This window comes from Rhea pennata, chromosome 1 (genome assembly GCF_028389875.1).
Source record: "Rhea pennata isolate bPtePen1 chromosome 1, bPtePen1.pri, whole genome shotgun sequence".
Classification (NCBI taxonomy): Eukaryota; Metazoa; Chordata; class Aves; order Rheiformes; family Rheidae; genus Rhea; species Rhea pennata.
Window position 1 is genome coordinate 196,820,596 of NC_084663.1, and position 15,736 is coordinate 196,836,331.

A 15,736-nucleotide genomic window follows, 5' to 3' on the forward strand; every position below is an offset into this window, starting at 1 on the left:
GCACATCACCTGTAATCCTCTTTAATCTATTCTCTCATGAGTGCAGACCTGATTTGCCAAACTTCTCTTTGCAGTTATAATCTTTGAGGCTTGTAGTCATCTTTTTCTATATTGATGATTTCAATTTTCCTTTTGTTTCTGTCACCTTTCTAGTTAGGGCTTATATTGCTTGTGATTATTAGAGCCTTATCTTTCTAAGGATTTTCCAACCTTTTCATTCTTCTCTGACTAATATGAAATTTCATAAATCATGTGTCAGGCCTTTAGTTATTGTGTCATTTTCATGCATTTGTTCATTTTAATACTACCTCTTCAGTAATTTTATCTAATTACCTGCACATTTTTAAACATTTTTCTTCTGTATTTAAAAACTGTATACTAGGTGCATCTATAAATTACCTTAGCAGCAGCAAGTTATGTACAAAGGCTTAGAGAGCACCCTACTGGTATAATTACTGAAATGCAGCAGTGGAAGCAAAACAGTACCAACAGGTAAAATTACATCAACAACATTTTAAACACTGATATAGACAGTGGTTAAGTGTCTGCTACATTTGGTAGCTAAGGTAGGAGTATTGATAAAGTGGTGCAAGTAGCAACTGTTGAATAATATTTGTTTACACTTAGATTCATGGAAAATCTGCAAACAGAAGTACAAGAAATGGAGTTCATACAGTTTTCAAAGGGTTTGAACGTCATGAGGAAAGAAGACTTTGCGGAATGGTTGCTGTATTTCACTGATGAGGAAAACAATGAAATTTACTGGCAAAATGTGAAAGACAGAATTCAGGCAGGCGAGGTCGGTACATAAAGTATACTTTGTTTTGCTTCCTCATTTTTAAGTACAAGTTGTCATTTGAGTATGAGTATACAAAAATATAACTAGTTTATGAATGAATTATGGCAGTTTTTCCCAATGATTTTATGCAAATAGGAACAGTGATAATTTCTCAGCTGAGAAACACAAACATTGAAGATGAATAAGCAGACTCACAACTAAATATTAGATCCCACTACATTTAAGAAAATAGATCTACTAAGATTTGAATGTATTATTCAATCTATATAATCTGAATTCTGTAATACTCTAGAATATCAGTTTGGAGGAATTCAAGACTTTTTGCAAGTTTACAAACAACCTGGAAGACTTTTCTATTGCCATGCAGATGTTTACTGTAGCTAATCGTCCTGTTAAACGAGGTAAGTAAGTGCTACACAGCTTCATATATGTATTTTTAAGAAAAAGATACATTTCTGTTACAGAGTTCATACAAATAAGTGATCTTAAAGTAGCATTATGGAATCCAAAAATATAGGCTCCTACCCTTCAAGATTAATTGTTTCATAAAAAATAATGATGCACCTTTCCCAAAATGTTTTAATTTGTAAGTTCCAGTGAGCTGTATAATACCGCATTCACCAAATGACTCACATCAGACCAAATTATAGATCAGGAAATTTGACTAAAGATTTTTGTGAAAGAATGCGTATTTTTATAATAATTCATTATAATAAACTTTTTTCCTGCTAACAAATCTAATTTTCTGAGGAAAACAGTATAAATCTGCTCTTTTGAAGAGTTTATAGCAACCTACTGTGTTTCATTTATTCTTCCATACTGTCATCTCCATATGCTTATGTAGTATTACACAATCATAGCTATTAAAAAAAAAAAAAAAAAAAAAAAAAAAGTGTGGTAATGTGTTTCTTATAACAAAGATTTGGAGGAGTAAAGTTCTTCTTTCCTACATAATAGAAATTAGGAGCAATACAACAAAATTTTCATGGAAATAAAAGTGCTTTTTTCTCTAGTTCTGAGATTGTTACCTACCTGTTACATTTGAAATACAGCCCTCATAAATTTTTTGAAAATAATAGCATAAAAAGTTCCTGAGGAAAGTTGATGAGACTTTAACATTCATTGAAGTAAATTTGACTGGCTTATCAAAAAAAAGGAAAGAATCGTGATAAAACAGGAAGACAATTCAGCATTCTTGAGAGGGAAATACAAAGATTATTTTAATCAAAGAAGGACAAAACTATGTGTTTTTACCATGCTGTAATTTCCATCACTAGCTAATCCAGCTTTCAGTAAGAGTTTAGTTTCCACAGCCTGTCTGGGCAACCGGTTCTAGAGCTTTGCCACTCCCATAGTGAAGACTTTTTCTCTGTTTTCAATCAGATTACCTTGCTGCAACTTGTGATGATTGCCTCTTACCTCTGTTCACCCTGGAGAAAAATAAGCCTCTGTCTTCTCTATAAGCCTTATAGGTAGCTGAAGGCTGCAGCTAGATACCCCATCACCCTTTGTTCTCCTCAGTTCCTTCAGCTTCTTCTGTCGCCTGCCCCCATCCCCAGCCAGCTTCATCGTCCTCCTCTGCCTCATTTGTCAACATCTTTCTTCTGTGGGGGATACTGCTTCTATTTACACAAGATGTACAAGTGGAAAGAAAAGAGGATGAAGTAACAATGAAATTATAATCACAAGCGAGATACAAACATTTAGCTCACTTTTATGTAAACGACACATTCCTACAGTGCCAAAAGATGATAATGCCTATAGTTCACTCTAGTAACATTTATTAAGAAAAGCTCATTTCTAACCAAACAGCCCTTGAGCATTTCTTTATGCACTGAACCATATTGTGATTGAAAACAATCAGCTTCTTAGGTAACTCATGAATGTTACACACATACATGTTTAATCATTTCTTCATCAAAGTTCTTTGTCTGGCTGTTTTGCATGTGTGTGCATGTGTGTATTTGTACATATGATTTTTTTTTTTAATAGGTCAGTCCTTTAGCACTTCCCATTATTCCTGTGCATATTTTTTTATTCAGAATTGGCAGCTCCTCTCTTCTCTCTGATAAGATAACCCTTCTTGGTTTGAACATTATGATGCTTCACAATTTTAGAAAGTCCTTTTCCTTTTCTTCATATTCTGTACAAGAAAAATTGCAGTGACATATTTGGATTTATGTTTAACAGCTTACCGGTTTCTAAGCACAAAATTAAGACTCTTCATCTTGTATTTCATGACACTTCTAATTTGTGGTATATCCTTTTACAGAAGGATGTTCCCTCTAATTATATGTGAACCAAATGTGAATGAATCAACTACATTTATACATGAATTATTCAAAGAGGCAATGATGAGAACTAAGCCCAGAGTGCTCTTTCCTCCAAGAGCCCAGAATAATCATATTTATACCAGTGTTTATAAACAGCATTTGTCCATGAAAATAGAACCACAGTATTTATTTTTTTATTTATTTATACATATACACTATATATGTGTTTAGTGGGACAATTTCCTGTAATAATCTACACTACTACTATACTATAGTAAGCTCCAGTCCCTTCTTGAAATTCATACTTCCACGATGCCTACAAAAATGCAACAAATTCATATGCTGTGATTGTGCTTACTATAATAATCATTTCACTGTTACTTTCTTATGCTTTATGGCAATCCCAATGCCTGTTTCTTTATCTATATTTGAGTCAAAACTCCAAATTCTTTATACCATAAGCCCAAAAGTGGGGATACGAGGTGTTACCATAACGCATATGATAGGGTAAAAGGAAAAGGACAAGAAACTGGAAAGGAAAGTAGATCTCCAGAGAGGCAGGACAACTATTTCTGCCTTAAGTCCTCATAAACTCTTCCCCCATAAATATAAGAAGAGTTAACCTACTTCTTAACACCTCTTTAAAAAATAGAACTACAAGTACATAAAACCATGTGCTGTAATCAGTGCTCTGCATATCTGATGGTACATGTTTCTACAGAATCACTAAGGGGATTGCCAGTTGAGGTGGAGTGTAGCATGGAAAACAGTTCTCTGAGGAGCAGAGTACTCTTACGGACTTATTTTATGTGAAACCGATTCAAGATAAAATGGTAGTGTTTTTTATGAGGCTGTAGTAAGGCAAATGCTTTCTAATCTATATGCACAGATGCATGTCAGCTAAAAGTAAATATTTTTTTAACATACAGCTATTTTCAGCAAAAAGTAATTATCACTTTCACTGTTACTTGAAAATGAGTAGTGCAGTTTAAAAGCTTGTAATAAAGGCAATAAAGATTGTATTGTGAAATATGAAGCAAGCTCAAGTACATCTGGATTGAGGTCTTCCAATATAGTTTACTAGTTCGCACGTCCCAAATTCTCTAGTTAAGATGCCAGGAGACATTGTAAGTTGTTCAGAATCCTGTTATTTATGTGCTTTACAACTTTTTCAGTTCAGTCACATGTGGTGTAATGTTATGTCTTTACTAGCTGAGTTCAAGAGAGCAGTGAAGGTGGCAACAGGACAGGAGCTCTCAGATAATGTTTTGGATACCATCTTCAAGATCTTTGATCTAGATGGAGATGATTGCCTCAGCCATGGGGAGTTTCTTGGAGTCCTGAAGAACCGAATTCATCGAGGTTTGAGGGTAACAAGTTGACAGAGTCTATCATTTGCAGTTATATATGTATCATTTTTTAAATACCATAGATGATTATTATGGAAAATTTGCAACTATCTTGCTAACACTTGCAGAAATGCAAGTAAGGATAGTGAGTAGAAAGAACTTGTAAACTGAAGATTCTTTAGTGCTTACGAATCTGGGAGGAGTGCTGCTATCAAGAACTTGTTACTATGCATATGAGTTATGGGAGCAGCAGCATTACATCTATGATTATATATTTTATGAATATTTACACAGTCTGTGAGTAAGAAGAGTCTTTTTTTATGTAAATGCTGAACACTATAACTTTTATTACAGGTACCACAACAGCAAGGGATTCAAGGTTACTGGAAATGTGTGAAAAGAGAAAGCATTAAAGGAGCAAAAGAAGTCTGGAAACAAACAGGGAAAAGTCCTTTTTAAAGTAATCCTTTGTTCCATTACTACAAATGTTATTTAGATGTTTTGCCTGTCTGGTTTACATAATAGCTGAATCATAAATACTCATTTTTACAATAGTTAAACTTCAATGAACCCAATTTCTATTGCAATAATTTTATATTATTCTAGTACAATCCGTTTGCTTTACAGAACTGTGATCACTTTTGACTTCCATACAGAAATACTCTTGTTCTAAGGAAGTGTTGTTTACTACTTTGTGGAATCTGACCTTGCACTGTAGCGTATGGGATATGTAGGATTAATGATAGTCACTGGCCAGTGTGCCATGGCAATAGTCTCTCCTGTTGGAAGAGCAGACATCATCTCAGTCAGCCACTAACACAGCAGTTCTCTTTCCCTGGCAAGGATAGGAGTCCAAAAGCCTAAATGACCTGCACAATCCATGCGATATCCATGAGATATCCTAAATCAAAAAGGAAGATTCACATGTGTCCTCCTTACTGTGAACTGCTTGTGTGCTAGTTCCTGAAGCTTGTGTGGTTGTCTGGTTTTGTCTACTTTCATGATGATAAGATTAAACTGGAAATGTAATACTGTTAATAAGGGCTTTAAAAGTTATACATTGATATGTGAATGTGCATAGAGTTTTTAAGACCTCTTCATCAAACAGAATAAATTAAAAACAAAATTCCTCATTCTATCATAAACAGTAGTAGATAAAAATTTAGTTGTAACTATTTTGCTTTAATTGTATTGCAAAAGGTAAATGTTTAACAAATAGTTACTTTACCTTAATAAAGGTGTGACAGGGAATGCTGCAGTATCTCAGGAACTCAAGGTTGAAACAGCAGGTCATAGAATCATAGAATGGTAAGGTTGGAAGGGACCTCTAGAGGTCATCTAGTCCAACCCTCAGCATAGTCCATACAGGGATTGAACCCACAACCTTGGCATTAGCAGCACCACACTCTAACCAACTGAGCTAAACCTGCCCTGAGGTGTTAGGGGCAGAAAAGAATAGGTCCAGGGAAAAAAAGTAAATAAAATTAATGTTTTTTACTCCAAAATACAAATAATTAGACATAAGATCTTAAACAGTAAAACAAACAACATATCAAAATTAGTATTTAGCAATTATAGATGAACAGTTTTCAGATATAACATAGTGTGATTCTATGTGTACACAGATATGCATGTTACATGTTTTCATTTCTTATAAATTTAGCAACTTACATCCCCAGGACCAGGTCAGTCTTCCTAGAAATATAGGAGACTGCACTAATTTATAAAGCTCTCAAGGTTCTTTCTCTTTCCTCTTCCCATTTTTCCTATTTGTCTAGGGTAAGGTGAAAGCTTAACCTTTTGGAAAAAAAAAGGTTTTTTGATAGCAGACTCAAAAGGTCAACTGGGGAAATGTGTCAAGAAAAACAACCAAGAAATCTCACCACTCTGAGGAAATCTCCAACCCTTTTAAGCATGACACTAAATATGTTATTCTCAAAGTTGTTTTGCTGTAATTTTGGGGGGGGGTTCTGGGGCTGAGAGGGAGCTTTGAGAAGAGGGGAACTTCCCATGATATACAGGTATCAGAACAGCCCTCAGATGGAAGAAAGGAGGAACTGCATTAAACAACCATTAAGATCCTATCTAAGGAGTACAGAGGTTACCAGCAACATATCTGGTATGTCAGTAGTCCTCGGGCCAGTCTATAATGAGGTGAAATCTTCACAAGCTTCGGCGCAGTATCCTTATCCAAGGAACTGGATCAAGAAGCTAGCAAAGCAGCAGTGTGGTCTGGTTGTTGCCGCTCCCACCAGGGCCTTCTCTTGCATCTTTAATTTAAATTGTGTTAAAGAGCAAATGTTTGTATTGTTGTGGTCTGTGGACATGCACCCAAAATCATCACCAGAACAAGAGCATGTGGGTAACAAGCAAGAGCTACGTGGGTATCAACTGAGCCCTGTCTAGAAAATCTTGTAGCAGTGACCACTGAAGATTCCTTTACTTCCCCCAAGAAACTGTCAGAATGAAATAGAACACAGTGTATGCCTCTCCTTCTCAAACTGAACTCATAGGATTGTTGTGTGGGCAACAAGAAATTAGAGAGCTGAGTTCATTTTGTACATTTGGAAGATGCCTGTCTCTTACAGTGATGGGATCCATAAGTAAGAGATGGCTAATGGGAGCAAAGGTGAGGCAATAGGCCTGGCAGGAAAATAGCACAGCAAAATTCACATCACCAAGTAATAAAAAAAGGACACAATCAAGCAGGACACTTCTGTAGCGCGAAAGTATGTGTGTTTACCCAATGCATGCTTTGCTCCACCTCTGGCTTTAATGCAAGGGTACCTTTTACTTACTGCTGTTAATATTTTGGCAAATCATTTTTACTTTGGAATGGAGAATATTAGTTAACATTTTATTCTGTGAATTGTTAATAGGTTTACGATGTTCTTTTTTGCTTTTTGGTTTCTTTTGTTTATCAGTGACTTGCTCCTTACAAGCTGTTTGGTTTTCTTTTGGAAAAATGAATTAATCTAGCTCTAGTATATCTGGAAGTTTAGTGTCTCATTGCTCATTGTATCTGGGTTTGTGCAATCAGCAAGATCTGGTTTTGTCAGCAAGTTACTAAAAATGCAATTTCAAATTTTATTCCTAAGGAAAAGGTTTTGTATCAAGTTCAGAGGAAAAAGAAAACAGCTACACCTGTTTTAAAATGAACTTTGTGTCTGTAGTAAAATAAGCAATGGAATGATTGATTGGGAATTAAGATACAGTTAAGAAACATTTTCAGAAGAACTTATCCTCAAAGTACAGCCAGGAAGGAACACTTTTGAAGGCCAGGGAAGACTTCAACTTTGAAGAATTAGACTAACTTTTAGTCAATTCTTGTTCGTCTTCACTGAAAGGTTTTACAGCACAGTCTTAAAATACTTTCTCAGATTTATATCTTAGACTGAAAGAGCTGTTTACATAAGTGTTTAGATTGACTTTGTCTTTTAAGGAATCCATAGTAGTTTAGATGTCTTGGTTCCTTTTAGACCTGAAGTAACTGTATGGTATTTGCAAGCTGTCTGTCAGCATTACTCAATATGATTTATGTAAATGTTTATGCCTGTTGCCATTCTATCAGTTAAGCTTAAGGATTATGATTTTTTTAATGTTAAGAACCTTTCCTCTGAACAGAAATACATAGCAAAGCTAAATAAAAATAATTTTGAAAAAAAAAAAAAAAACTCCATCTGTGCTTATGAGTGTTATGTGGAGTAAAGATTAATATATTACACATTATGAAAGTCCCCAAAATTGATTTAACCTATGCCAAAAGGGTGCACAGGGTGCGTACCAGTCATTTTATATGGTATAACTCATTTACAGAATTGTATTTGTATCCACATAACAACACTGTTTATGGGAAGTTTGTTTAGTTTAAGATAATTCTTAAAATGATAGTTTAAGAACATTAATTCTTAATTCTTAAAACAAGTAAAGACAAGAATACAGTGTGATGTAATAGAACTAAGAGAAACTCATTGGTGGTTTCTAGAAATTCATGTTGGTTTCTTAATTTAAACAAGCCACTTTCTAAAAGTAAAACTCTCTCTGGAATCAAACCAAGTTGTTGAGTTTTAGCAAAATACTCAACAATGAGGGTATATAAAAATTTCAAAATAAATGTTTTATCAGAACATTATATGGTTACATCAAAAGCAAATCTCTGAATTATTCCCTATTTTCAGTGTATAGTTTACTTTCTGAGTTTAAACAGGTTGCCACTGATTGTGTTTGTAAACATACCAGCCTTTGATCTAAAATCAGTTATCATCAGTGTTCCCTGTGGGTATGTATATTGAACCAGTTATTATCAAAAGGGTGAACAATATATTTATTCTTAATTTCAAGCTTTCTGTAGAGAACACTTAAGGGGTTTTTTTCAATTAATGTCTGTATTTCAGAATTATAAATGGTCTGTTTCTTAACTGTTTTAGAGCACATGTGAAATTTCAGATACAGAAATAAGACTAGGCCTTGGCTCTGAAGAATTCACAAATTATACTTCTGAGTTACCTAGCAAACAGAGATGAGTCAGTAAGATAAGCTAGAAAGGCTGTGGGTTACAGTTTCATGACATTTCACATCTACAGTGTGTTAAACAAAAAAGGGTCATTGCACAATAAATGGCTTGAATAAGGTCAAAGCTAGATATTCAGAGGAAATACTTTTAAATTCAAACATCTTGACTACACTTTGACTTTAGCATGCAGATGCATCAATAAATGTGTATCAAAATTCAAAAATACTGTTTTCTTCTCATACTTCAGTTTTGGGATAATGCAAGCATGCCTCATGCCTTGAGGTTTAATCTTCCCAATAAAATAATCACAGTTGGGTCAGGAAAGTACTCCAATGCAGAAAAAATCTTCAGTCCTTCTGAACAGAAAATACATAGCTAAATGATTTTGTGGTCTTTATGAGTCACTCCAACTTGGCCAACAGCTTCTGTAATACAGGTGGTCGCAAAAAAAAATCACAAAGATGAAATTTGTGGACATAGACACACCACTGTGAGCACCCAGCCAAACACATAAATCCCTCCTAGAGAAGCTGAAGATGTCACCCAACAACAGGTTGAAAAGGCCCGTTCAGAAAAGGGAAACTGAGAGACTCAACCAATCCCCAAATTAATCTGCTACCAAATGCACCTTTCTTCACTTTCCCACTGTTTGTGTTTCCTACTGGCCTTGCTGATTAAATAGTTCCTGATTGGTTCAGTAATGTAAAAATTAATGTGGCATATGTGGAGAAAGACTTCCTGTTAGGCTAGTGTTGGTTTACATAAGAGTGTTTTCAGTTCAATACCAATGCCCTGCTGCAGAATTCTCCTCACCTTCCTCAGTAATAGCTCAGCTGCACATGCAGTCTGACATCCTGAAGCTTGTTAATAGCGTGCCCACCGGATTGTTTTAGAAAGATTGCCTCATTTCTTGAAAGGCAAAAATACAGATTTCTTCTCACTGCCTGTGTACCATTCTTTCTCCACTCACACTGCTCATTGGCCCCAGTTCTGCTACAGCTGTACTTAAATTTGATGTTTACAGTGCCATCATTAAAGCAATCTTGGCCATACATGCTGTTACTGATAAGGCTGCCTGGGTACAGGTGACCTTCCGAGACTTTGCACCCAAAACTACCTGGCAATTATGCAGTTCATCCTAGCAATATATTGTTTGCCTTATGTGCTTTCTAAGACAAATCATTCTACTTTAGCCTGATTTCTCTCTCCATTTCTTCCAAATAAGCACAATTTCTTGTGCACGGTCTTCATACTGGAACAACACAGTAACATGGGTTTTGTACACTGTTTTCATGATCACATAGCATCCTTGCCCTTAAAGTTTTAACCACCTTTCCAGTTCCTGTGAGAGACATTAGTCTCTGAGACCTGCAGCTCCAGTGAGCTCTTGCTTGCTGGTCACCCCTTCATTTGAGTGACCTTCTCCAAGGACGTGCAGACCTCTCTGGATGCCCACGTGTTCAATCCTTTCCAGCTAGAGTCCATCATAATTGTTGGGATACCAAGGTATATATAACATATTCATTTGGGCATGCACACATTATTCTCTTCTTCTGTACTAAGTGAAGCACATATATCAGGATAAAGAATAGCCCTACTTGTAACCTGACTAACACAACTTTAGGCTGCAGCTTTAATTGTGGAGTAGCAGTACCATTTGAGGATCCATCCAATGCATATGTTGTAGCAGCAATATACAGTTAACAATCCACAGTTAGTTCCCAACTTTGAAAGGTTCTTACTCTTCAAAGTGCTGACTGATTGTCAGTTTTCCAGTCTCTCAGCTCCTTTCTGGATGTTGTCATGTTGTCAAACAGTCAATTCACAGATTGACAGTATTAGTCTACTGGATTGGAACAGGACTCGCCTTTCATAAAAAAAGTATATTTGCAGAGCAAATATCACTGTATACAGTAATAAATGTGACACTACATCAACATTCTTCCACTGGAAGTACAGAGGTTGTGTTATCCTCCTGCACTACCACTACTGATGAGGCAGCACACATATAACCCACACCATTATCAGATACCACTGGAGTTCTCATACTGTCTTGTTCCCATTGACATGGGGCAATACCCACCTAAGGGCCATGGTGCAGAACATATGTATTGTGAAGTTGTTCATTTTCTACAGCGGTTGGTTAGACTTAAGGTGTATATAATGCACACCGTTCCCTTTGTAAATCAGGTTCCCACAGTCCTTTACCTAAGACTTTCAGTATGCTAATACAAGGCTTTATATCCTACTTTCATCTTCTCCTTTAATATGTCCCTATATCATCATCACAGATCTATCCCGCTCCCAGTATGAATATTTGTACTGCCCATCTGCTAATCCTCATAATACAGAATTGGCTGTACTCCCAAAGAGAAAGGAATTAACTCTTTACAAAAGGTATCTAAATACTGGTTCACTGTTTAAATTGCCAGCAGTTGTGCTGAGTACAACAAAGAGCCAGAGATACTAGTCAATGAAATTCCTCAAAAGTATTTTCTGTTAGCTTGGCAGTTGCTTTTGCTATATGCTATGTTTGGTTATCCCACGTAGCTATCGTTGTTGCTACATCATAGAACAGTCCAAAGTTTGCTACTGAATTATTCTGTATGCAATTCAAAATTCCTATCTTCCTCAATTTAGCTATGAACATTTCAGTATCAAATGAATTTAGCATTCCATTTCTCATGCCTATTCTTCCTGCAAGTGTACTTGTTAAATCTCAGGTGCGTCAATACCTTCTACACTGTTTCCATGATGTTTGCCAAGCAGTCAGTATGCCATGTATATAACAAGCACACTTTGGATGTATTCTAGAACATTCCTGGCATTCCAATTCCCAATTTCATCCCATATATTACAGAATACTAATTTTTGTTTGGATATGCTCAATGGCCCACACTATCCAGCACCGTATATAGGCTGATATAACTGTATCCCTCTAATACTACTTTAGTTGCAAAGGTACCATCTGGATTCCATGCAACTTCTGCACCTGCCCATTTTCCAGTCCAAAAATCTAATTTGTTAGTTCGATTTTCACTCATTCCATACCCTTTTAAAGGTAAAATCAGTTCCTTCCGAAATGACTATTAACAAGTATTTATTACTAGGATTTAAACTGGAAGCACTTAAATTTGTTCCAGTTGTCTCAAGACTTAAAGTCCCTTCAAATCTTTTTCCTGTGGAAATGAAATCATCCACAGCAGCTATATTGCTCCATGTCCACACCACTATTTTTACACCTTGGAATGAACAGAAGAAAACAAAAAGGAGATAGCATATTTTAACAATATCCCTAATATGCTAATCAGCACGCTAACTCAAAATGATGACACATACCATCAAGAAGACATTTCCTTCAGGGCTTTCTGTAGTCCACCTGTGACCAGTCCCATGACCACATTCAATCCTAGAAATCAAATTCTCAATCTCTTGACTTAAATCTCCCTCTTCATATTTTTCCCACCTCCTGTTTCTTCCCATACTTTGATGTAACTTTTTTCTGGGGCAAATGTCCCATGTCTCATTATTCATTCTCTTTCTGTTTCCATTTGATACGATCCACCTATAAATATAGCTTGAAACTCATGTTGATACCTCTCTTTTGGAGGTTTTATCACTATCCCTACATTCTCATTTCTGCTTAGATAAGCTATTTAGTGGCTTTGTATCTTCCTTCAGAAATGGGAATCTGTCCTATCATCAGCATCAGGAGACTCACCATCCAAATCTCAACTGGCTGGGTTCCTGCAGTATTTTCTTCTTGTTGTAAAGCCCATATTTCTGCCAAGAATCCTTGTTCTACTCTAGGATATATTCCCGCAGCTCCATGTAACTTTCTGGAAAAGAGCCCAAGAGCTCAGTGGGTCTCATCTGCTTCTTGGTACATCACTGTCGTAATTGCATCATGTTAAGCCCCAACATCCACCCCAAATGGTAAGGCAAGTATTGGAAATACCAGTCCTGATCAGTGTACTAAAGCAATTTACTTACTATTCCAAGCATCCTCCTCCTCTTGTTGCCATTTCCACCGTACCTCTTCCCTCAATAGATGATACAGATGTCCTGCAAAAAGGCCTACAAAATTTGGAACAAATTGTCTGACTCATGCAAACATTCCCAATGCAGCTTGCACATCTGCCAGGTTTCTGGGTTTAGGACTTGTTTTAATGCTTCTTTTCTTTCAGTTAGTATTCTAGTCCCTGTGACTTGAGTGCCCAGGAAGGCTACTTCAGATCAGCACCTCTGGAGCTTTTCTTTCTTCTTGTTGAATCCAAACTGCTCTATATCTGATAGCACTTCTCTAGAGTGACTAGTTCCCACAACCCAGATGTCATCCATGTAACTAATGACTCCTCCCCCTACTTTCAGATTCTTCCTCACACATCAATGAGCTATTGCTACAGAATTATGAAATCCCTGAGGCAGCATCATGAACCAATTCTGTTTCCCTTTACATGTAAATGCAAAAAACTTTTTTGACTCAGAGGACAACAGAACAACAGAGAAGCAGTTCTCCAAGTCCATTACAGTGAAATACCTTCAACTTCCCGTTGTCTTCATGACCCTATGGCTATCCACTACTAGAGGGGGCTTTCACTGTGTGCACATATTCACCTTCCTCAGGCTGATGCCTATCCTCCTTTGGCCACTTGCCTTGTAAATGGGCCAGATCAAGCTGTTCCACAAGCTCTCTTCCTCTTCAATAATTCTTTTCTTTAGCAGCCCCTGAATTACCACCCCCTCCATATCTGCCTCTGCTTGCAGTTACTGCACCAGTAACTGGAGTTGGAAGATAAGATCTCCTGTTTCAATCGCCTCGTGTTCTTTGTTTACCAGTCCTGCTTCCATTTTACTTTTAGCTTAGAGTGACTCAGAGACACCTAAGATCTCTTAATTCTTTGTGGAGGAAAAATGACATAATTTCCTTTCTGACAAATCCAAATTAAAATGTGACAAAAAGTTCATCCCTAGAATGTTTGATCCTCCCTCTAGTTTATCTTTCTCTATACACAGCTGGGCTTCTCCTTCTTTATCCTGAACACCTCTCCACTACTGCTGATACCCTGATTTGCCTGGCAGTGGAAGGCTCCAATAATCTAAGAAAGTTGCTTCCAAACCCAAACACACTGAGAAAGTATTACTCGTTTCCTATCCCCTCTTTCAATACACATTGTACCTCCACAAAACCCCTTTCTGCTGAATCTGACAACACTGTGGTGGCAGGTGGATCTTAAATACCCCACAGGTTGGGAACTCTAATCCTTAGTGTCCTTTAAGGACAAGTATTACTGGTCCTCTGGGTCCAGAGGAGCTGTTGGCTTCTTCATCTACTCAACTTTCCCCAGATTTCCAGCCCCTTCTCCTGTAACATTTTCTTCATTTGCGCAAGTACAACTCCCACAGACTGATCATACAGCTGTTGCTTGTTACCCCGACTGATCAAGAATTTCCAAATCACATCTCTAGAAATGGATTTCCCAGTTTTCATATTTGTAACCTCCATCTTTACCTCTCCAATCTTGTAAGTGTTCCTGTGTTCTCTAGCATTCCCATACACTGACAGTCAATCCCAAGCTGATTCTCATCCTTCTATAGTCCTGAGGCGCAATACACCAACATCTCCACATCTCCTTGATCTGCATTTATTCTGTATGTGTCAAAATCTGGGGGTCACTCATTCCTTTCTCTATTTTAATACCTGGATTAACACCTTCCCATACATATAAACTTCTGCCACCCAGGCATTTGTCCAGGTTTCCATTTCATTAGCTGTTAGAGTTTCACAGTCTTTCAAATTCCTGATTGCCAGTCTTAAGATTTCTTCCATCTCTTCAGCAGGTCAGACTCCAATAACTTCCCATCTTCCACCAAGGCAATCCTATTGTCATCACCACCCATTTAGCCTCTTCATACACAGAAGGTCCTATTGTCCAGATTCTATTCAACTCATGCCAGCCATGCCCCCTGCTGTTTCTTCCAAGCTTTCTCCTTTCTAGACAACTCTCTCTCCTGTTGATTTTATCTTTTCAGTAACTATCAGAGCAACCCCTGCCACTAGAAAGTCTTCCTCATCATATTAGCCCCAGATATCATTGTCCCACATCTCAGGTCCCCAACCCCAAAGTTATTTTTTTCTGATTTAAACTCTTTCCCAGACACTGTACTGCATCCAAATATTGTACTTTCTTTTTAATCATTATTAGTTTTCTCTGCCCTTAGTTCCTCTTTCAATTAACATAATTGTTCAGCATTTAGCAGAGAGTAATTACACTGTAGTGCTAGCATCTTACTTCCCTCTCCTTTTCAACCAAGATGTCTTAATATCAGATAACTCCAAGCCTCCAGTCTGGAAACCTGGATAAGACCCTATGTATTTTTTCTGTGTAAAGAAAAAGCCTAGTCATGTCCTTGCTTATATTTTTTCACCATGCCGCCTGTCAGATCACTATTTATCATATACTGTGGCATATTCATTAGCATATTGTGTATACCTGGTAAAATGATGTATTAGGCTAACTTCAACACCTCTTTTATAATAAACTCTCTTTCTTGCCCACTTTTAAAAAGCTCTTTTTTTCCCTGTTCACTACTGTTTCCACAATCTGAGTGGAGAACGATGGGCAAATATCCCACTTCCAAGCATACATATTCCTAAAGAATGAGTACGGTCAATATAAAAATCATGTATTTTCCATCATAGAGCTGGAAAGACGAGGTCTTAGAAGTAGCTCTAATTCCCCATGAGCACCTGACAGGACAGCTCCTTCCAATAGTCCCATAACTTGGGGAAACACTCTAT

At 37.0% G+C, this 15,736-nt stretch overlaps 1 protein-coding gene across 1 annotated transcript in view; it reads left to right on the forward strand.

Moving 5' to 3' along the window:
• The window catches only part of MICU2 (mitochondrial calcium uptake 2), a 166,404-nt gene extending 157,247 nt beyond the window's left edge, over positions 1 to 9,157 (forward strand). The window contains exons 10-13 of the mRNA XM_062583607.1: positions 628 to 799; positions 1,092 to 1,200; positions 4,285 to 4,442; positions 4,776 to 9,157. Of these exons, the coding sequence (XP_062439591.1) occupies positions 628 to 799; positions 1,092 to 1,200; positions 4,285 to 4,442; positions 4,776 to 4,880 (544 nt within the window). The 3' untranslated portion in view covers positions 4,881 to 9,157. The remainder of the gene's footprint in view (positions 1 to 627; positions 800 to 1,091; positions 1,201 to 4,284; positions 4,443 to 4,775) is intronic.
• Positions 9,158 to 15,736: the final 6,579 nt, after the last annotated feature.